The sequence below is a fragment of the Poeciliopsis prolifica genome, unplaced genomic scaffold (assembly GCF_027474105.1).
Source record: "Poeciliopsis prolifica strain line A6 unplaced genomic scaffold, Auburn_PproV2 SCAFFOLD085, whole genome shotgun sequence".
NCBI classification, from domain to species: Eukaryota; Metazoa; Chordata; class Actinopteri; order Cyprinodontiformes; family Poeciliidae; genus Poeciliopsis; species Poeciliopsis prolifica.
The window spans coordinates 1167248-1174647 of record NW_026562460.1 but is presented as its reverse complement, the minus strand read 5'-3'; the positions used below and the strand labels follow the sequence as shown (position 1 = coordinate 1174647).

The following is a 7400-nucleotide window of genomic DNA, read 5'->3' as shown; positions in this document are numbered from 1 at the left end:
TGGAGGGAAAGGCTGCATCGCTTATTTTAACAGAGAAGGAAATGTGACTTGCACTGTCATTTCTAAGTTAGTCAGTATATCTTAACATGAATGCCAAATACTTATTAAATACTTTGCTGTTCCCATGCCCCATTTCGTTCTCTGCAGTATCAGCGACAGACTGCGCCTTTAAATCTGATCACATAAGGAAGCTTTCTACCAAGTTAGAGTTTCATTTTGAATGATTGTGACAGAATTTCATCTGAGTGACAAAGAAATAATTTCTACATCACACATTTGATGATGTGGCCAGTGGGTTCGAGAAGTTCCTTCGTGGAAAGAGACTTTAGAAAACCCAAGGAAGGAAAGTCTCCAAAGACGGAAAACATTTTTACGACACTCTTGCTCTTGTTACGGTCAGGCGTTGCGACAGCAGTTGTGTTTGGGGCACATGTGAGATCGAGCAGAGTGTGGTCTTTAGCATGGCGAAAGTTTCCAAGACAAAAAGTAAGAAAAAGAAGTTAATGTTGAGCTGCGGTGTTCCTGACAGCAGCGAGAGGCTTCAACAGCTGCCGAGGGAAAACGAAGAAGAAGAAGAAGAAGAAGAAAAAGGCGGAATGGATGCAGCAGAAGAAGAAACCATGAGCAGCGAGGAGGACGAGGGACTGGATGAACGAAAACGGCAAAAATTGCTGGAGGCGATCAGGTCTCTCGGTGGGAAGAGGAAGAAGGCGCTGGGGGAGAGGTCAGAGGCGGCCGGACAAATGTCCGAGTTCTCCGTGAACCCAGACGGTGGTCCCGATAAGGTCCAGCTGTCGGATCTGATAGGAAGCTTAGAAAAGATCCCCGCTGTCCCAGCTAAAAGTAGGAAGCAGCTGAAGAATCTGCAGCGCTCTAAGAAAACCATTGAATCTCCTCTGAGCAAACAGGAGACTGAGAGGATCCAGAGGGACATGGCTTTTCAGAAGGCAGCCTCAGAGGTGAGCCGCTGGGACGCAGTTATCATCCAGAACCAGAGGGCCGAACAGCTGGTGTTCCCTCTGGACCGGGACCCGGCCGGGCCCAAACCTGTGGAGAGGCTGGTGATGGGCTGGAGCGCTCAGACCCCACTGGAGCAGGAGATCTTTGCTCTGTTGTCTGCCAACAAGCAGCCCCTGACTGACCCCATTCTGACCCCTGCTGAGGAGGCGTCAGTAAAGGCCATGAGCCTGGAGGAGGCCAAGATCCGCCGTGCTGAGCTGCAAAAAGCCCGGGCCCTGCAGTCCTATTATGAGGCCAAGGCACGGAGAGAGAGAAAAATCAAAAGCAAGAAGTACCACAAAGTGCAGAACAAGGCCAAGCGGAAGGAGTTCCAGAAGCACTTTGAAGAGATGGTTAAGACGGATCCAGCAGTTGCCCTGCAGGAGCTGAATAAGATGGAGCTGGCCAGGATGCAGGAGAGGATGTCATTGAAACACCAGAACAGCAGCAAGTGGGCCAAGTCAAAGGCCATCATGGCCAAATATGACCAAGAGGCTCGTAAAGCTATGCAGCAGCAGCTGGAGATGAATAAAGAGCTCACGCAAAAGCTGATTGCTCCACTCAACCACAATGACGATGATGATGATGATGAGGAGGAGGGGCTGGCAGCAAATGAGGCTGATCTGCTTCCTGACTTTGTGAATGATGCAGTGGATGGACGAGATGCATCAAATCCGTGGATGAAAGGCAAGCTATCTGCAGAACCAGCACAGCAGCAGCCGAGTGACTTGCTGAGGGAGGCAGCACAAGCAGCGTGTGAGGAGGAGGAGGAGGACGAGGAGGAGGAAGAGCAGGCTGGGGAAACAGAAGACGAAGCCCTCCTCAGAGAGTTTAACAGTAGGAGGAAACTGCATCGAGCTCAGGAGTCTGATGCAGCAGGAAGTGTTTTTCCAGAGGACAGAGCTGCAGCGCTCGACTCGGAGGTGTCTGACAGTGACGACGTCTGTCTGTTGGAGACCCCAAGCATCTCCACAGGAAGAGAAAATGTCCTGAAAGAGACAAAAGCAACTGACTGCTCTGAGCGCTCAGCACCGCTGGAGGAGAGACTGATGAGGATCAGGACTGTGGAGGACTTGGAGTTTCTCCCTGATGAGCCATCAGATGGACCCAGTCAGCCTCCCTCTACAAAAGCCCCTCCTTCTGAAGAGAAGCACACAGGCAAACGGAGAAAGAGAGGAATAGAGTTGAAAGAAGTTCTCACTAAAGAGACAAAGGTTATCAAAGTTCCATTTACTCCGACTGTCACAGACTCTGAGGATCCAGAAGCTAAGATGGACCAAAGAGGACTGATTAAGGAAGCTTTTGCTGGAGATGATGTAATCTCAGACTTTCTTAAAGATAAAAGGAGGAAGGAGGATGAAGGGAAGTCAAAGGTGATAGACCTCACCCTGCCTGGCTGGGGAGACTGGGGGGGGGTGGGTCTAAAGCCACCAAAAAGAAAACGCAGAAGGTTTCGGGTTCAGAGTGCCCCTCCTCCACCAAGGAAAGACCAGCAGCTTCCCAGTGTCATCATCTCTGAGAAGAGGAACGCCTCGGTCAGCCTCCACCAGGTTCATTCCCTGCCATTCCCCTTTGAGGACCAGGCACAGTTTGAGAACTGTATCCGCTCACCACTTGGCCGCGCCTGGAACACAGAGCGAACTGTGAAAAAGGTCACCAAACCCAGTGTGGTCACCCAGCTGGGGGCCATCATTCATCCCATGGCTGAGGAAGAACTGCTGAAGAACAAGAAGAAGGTGGCTGCTACAGGAAGTGGCTAGGTGAAGTCCATGCAGAGCAGAAAGTGGCAGCCAGCAGTTTTCACTAGAAACTGGTTAATTTGATCATTATGTCAAAGAAAAAATGACATTTCCCTTAAAATGCAGAGAATGGGACTGATTTGAAATATGAGTAACTGAAATGCTTTCCCTTTTCTGTTCAGTCACATTTATATCAACTGAGTAATAAAACAGGTTCAATATTTAATGCCTTGTGTGTCTGTGAACAGACAGACTTTTTACAGATCATCATGTTGCTGTGTGCTGCTCCTTTTCTCTAATGATCTTATTGTTGGATAAATTGTGGGAAAGTGTGTGCTTAGTGTAAAAGGTGGGAGGATCTACTGAGGCATTGTGACATTGGTGAAGCTGTATTAATAAAATATAATATGGTCAATTCTTTGGCGTGTCTTCTATAATCTAGGATTTTAGAAAGGTAAAACCTGCAATTATATTAGATAAACATTTTATATAATTGGCATGGTAGAAAAATATATATTAACAAAATAGAAAAAAGGCCAAGAAAGTTAATGAAATGAAGGTCCCCAGATGAATCTGTATGGAGGGAGCAAAAATGTGCGTCTGCAGGATCGTATATGCTAATCTGTTGAAGCTGAGTTGTGTCTGTAAACCTTATTCATGAGGCCTGATCAAACCTTTCATTTCAATGCAAACATTGTTGATTTCAAATATCAACTCGGAGCTATCTTTAGGCTCACTTTATTTTGCCATTCCAGATTGAAATTTGACATTTTAATTCAATCAAGAAGTTACTTTCTGATAATAAAAAGATGTTGCCTGATTAAAAATATTTAGCTGTTCTTATCTGTTTGACCTGATATTAATAATGACATCTAAACTCTTCTTATAGTTGCTGACCACCTTCTTTACATGTTTCCATGGGAAATGATATTATTTTGAGTGGTTAGATCCAAGTCTTTGAGGGTAGAATGGTTCCCTGTCATCATCATAATCTAATTCAGAATAATTTTGGGCTTAACTAAAAGTTTCTATGAAAGGAAGGAGGGTTGCTGTTGAAGTGTCTGAAAGCAGCATTTTGTGATTTGGTGTCAAACTTCCTTCTTTTCTTCTGCTCAGCTATTTCTCAGAATACACAGGAGTGTTGAAAAGAAAAGCCATTACACTTGATAGACACTCTATTAAGGTGGACAAGATGCAATAATACACTATTCATCTGTTCAGGTACCGATTGTCAACCTGAATGCTCGAGACAATAGAATTGAAAATCATGTCATTCTCCACATTACTCTCTGCTGAACTCTCTACTCCTTCAGACCAATTACTAAACCTTTGTCAAGCTTTGTGGAATACATGAGAACTATCCTGCAGAGCTTCAGTGACTCCAACAACATTAGATTCCTTTGAGCAGATAAAAGCTGTGATCAAGCCGAGTTTTCATTGCTTTATGCAGGTGACGACAGGGAGAACATGTGTCCCCAGCTTTTCCCTCCATGTTGTATGTCCTTAAAATCAGACTTCTAAAAATCTCGTTTGTCCAAAAAGCCTCTCTTAGCATTGAACATAGAAATATTTTAATCTAAATAAAAATGTAGATTCCTGAAATCTGTAGTGATGGCCCTGCGTCACTATGTCTTTCAATGTCAGAGCACAACAGGCTCAACAGACGGCAAATAACATTAAAACAGCAAAGCTGGGGTAGAAAAGAAAGTCTCACTAAAAATGTCTGGCACATTTTGGCTTAAAACATGTTATTGTTCACTCACTAAAGTGACACGGTGGGTAGAGTAACCAGAAATGTTACTCAAGTAAAAGTTGCAATATTTCATAATAATATTATTAGAGTAAAAGTAAAAGTACTGTGTATTAGAGAATTTTGTTTCACGCAAGTTCTCCTGCTTTCTCACTCAGTCAAATGATAATGACATCCACTGTCTTCTAGTCCACAGCTCAACATCTCTGGTGTGTAATTTGACATTTTTATGGAGATGTCAACAGAGTCACGTGTGAGTCTTCTGACACACAACTGTTTAGAATTTATCAATAGATTGTGAACCACTCGCGGATTTTGTGCCAGTGTGTGTATACTGTATTTCCTGTAAATAAATGAGAATCTTACAGATACGTAGTGTGTGTTTTTCTCTTTTTGTAGACATACTTTGAACAGACAAGGACTGTAGGCAGGCAATTTGGGATTTACACTCTGGTATTTGGATCCAGTGCTAATACAGAGGCATCCAGCTTGGAGCTAAAACTGGCACAGTCTTGGAATCTAACAAATTTGGGATTAGAACAGATTCAGAGGTAATAGGAAGGCTTCGGCTTGGGGACGAAGCAATCTGGTTGAGGACCAGCTTCTTCACTATTTTCAATTTTGTGATAGCAACTCCTAAAATTCTGTTTATTTTTTGTTGTGCCTGCATGTGTGGTTTTCTTCCTGCATCCTGGCCGAGGTTTAGGCTGCCACCAGAGGGCGCATTGCAGTCGAGCAGAACTGCAGTTGTGCTGCTGCACACCTGAACTTCACTTCATTTACTGGCAGATAAGAAAATGGCTGAGAGTAACTAACTGTGATGCATCAAAAACAACTGAAAGAATAGGAATAGCTTTTGTAATACCAGAATGTAACTTAGAAGTGGGAAAACAAATCAGACAGATTATCAGTATGTACAGGACAATAGTTAGTAAGTAGGGTTTGGGTTAGCTATAAAACTATTAAAAACAATCATTTTCTCAGGTTCAAGCTCTACATAAATAAGTTTAAAACATAATCATTCAGATAGCAGCACATACATTTTATTAGAAATATTTGATATGTTGTTGAGAACACAACGTATGGGTTTGTGGGTAACAGCACTGTTGTAGTTCACTCGTTTCCCCTCTGTGCGTCACCCAGGTCTGTTTAGCAGTTTCAGGATGTGACCAAAAGCCCTCAGAGTCATTACTTTGAGAAATAATGAGATTTGGTTAAATGTAAAACACACACACACATGATTAAAGTAAACAATAATGTAATGGATTGTGACCTATTTAAAATGAATTGTCTGAATTATTTTTGCAGCTTATTTAAATGAAACTATTTCAATGTCAATGTCAAATTTATTTATATAGCACTTTAAAACAGGTATAAAACTGCACCAAAGTGCTGCACAGGAACAACAGTAAAACAAGTGGATATAACAGAATATCAAAAAAAAATTGCTTCAGTTAAAAGTGAATTTTCTAATTGAAGACTGTTGCAGGTTGTTTATGGATGTTTGTCTGTTTTGATTAGCATGTTGGTGGTGTATATTTTGTTTAATGGCTTTTGCACTTTGTAATGTTTTGGGATTTAGTTTTGTACGTACCTCCTGGCTGCCGTAGATAATGAGGGCAGGCCCTATAAAAACGGGTAGGTTCATTTAACCAAATGAAGTGTCAAATGTTTGGATCAAATGTTCCCCAGTGAAAGCAGCCAGGTACTTTTTGTTTGTTGCTTATATTGTAAGTTTTTCTTGAGTAATATTATTATTGCTACATATTAATTTTGCACCCCACAGAACCCCCTGGGGGACATGGGGAAATTTTTTATTTGCGTTCCCTCACAATACTGTACTGATCATGTCATGTTTGGAATCAAATGTTTTGATCCACATGCAGAACAACCACAGGAGAGACAGAAATCAGTAAAATGATATTTATTGTGAACAATGAGATGTGATATGAATTGTGGAACGGGGGGCGTCTGTTCACTGCAGCACGACATTGGAGATGATGAGTTTGAAGGGAGTCAGAGAATGGAACTGCGAGGATAATCAGACTGATCTTACTTGTTGTAGAAGTTTTGTCCATCCAGGAGGGGTCATACAGCAGATTTAGGGCTTTGGTCTTCTTGTGAGGGTCCTTACAGAAATCCAGGTTCTGTAAGGACCTGGAAAGAGAAGGTGGTGGAACAATTTGAGGCCCAGACGTGGATGCAGACAGGTAAGTTCAAGCGTGGCGGGGAAACGGCAGAGCGGTCCGACTGCCAGCTGGAGATATCAAGAATCTGCTAGGGATCAGACGGTGAGGAGGACGGTGGAGCTGGTGGAGCCACCAGTGGGTATGATCCACAGCAACACGAGGAAGGAAATCCAGGAAACCAGAATGGAATCTTCTCAGGAAATCAGGAGGAAACACCATTGCTGACAAAACACTCAGGCGATGATGTGCTGGCAGTCTGCTCCTTTTGAGTCCTGGAGATGATGAGCTGATGCAACCCAGGTGTGGTGCAGCATGGGCATGCCTCGCCATGCCTCGCCATGGTGAGCCATGGTGAGCCATGGTGAGCCATGGCGAGGCATGCCTATAAACTGTGTTTATTGTCATTATTAAGTTTTGGTGCAAAAAACTCATTAAAATCGATTTATTCACTGCATGTTTTTGTCTATTAAGGTTGAGATGAAACTAACATGAAAATGGCCCTTTAAACCATTCAGACTACAAACAGAGACACAATCAAAACTGTCAAGATGACTTATTACCCCATAATAAGTCAGAAATAGTTCAAATTAGGATTTATTTTTATTTCTTTCCTACTTACAGAAAGTTTCTGTTTACATCATAGGTTTGTGACCTGCGACAGGCTGGCAACCTGTCCAGGGTGACCCCGCCCTGTCCAGGCGGGGTCACCCTGTCCAGGCCCAG

General features: G+C 43.2%; 1 protein-coding gene across 1 annotated transcript; it reads left to right on the top strand.

Annotated features, from left to right (window-relative positions):
• The first annotated feature begins 430 nt into the window (after positions 1 to 430).
• LOC129353149 (U3 small nucleolar RNA-associated protein 14 homolog A-like) lies at positions 431 to 3156 on the top strand. The gene has a single exon (XM_055022370.1). It carries the CDS (start codon positions 462 to 464, stop codon positions 2757 to 2759), a length of 2298 nt encoding a protein of 765 aa, XP_054878345.1. The 5' UTR covers positions 431 to 461; the 3' UTR covers positions 2760 to 3156.
• The last annotated feature ends 4244 nt before the right edge of the window (positions 3157 to 7400 follow it).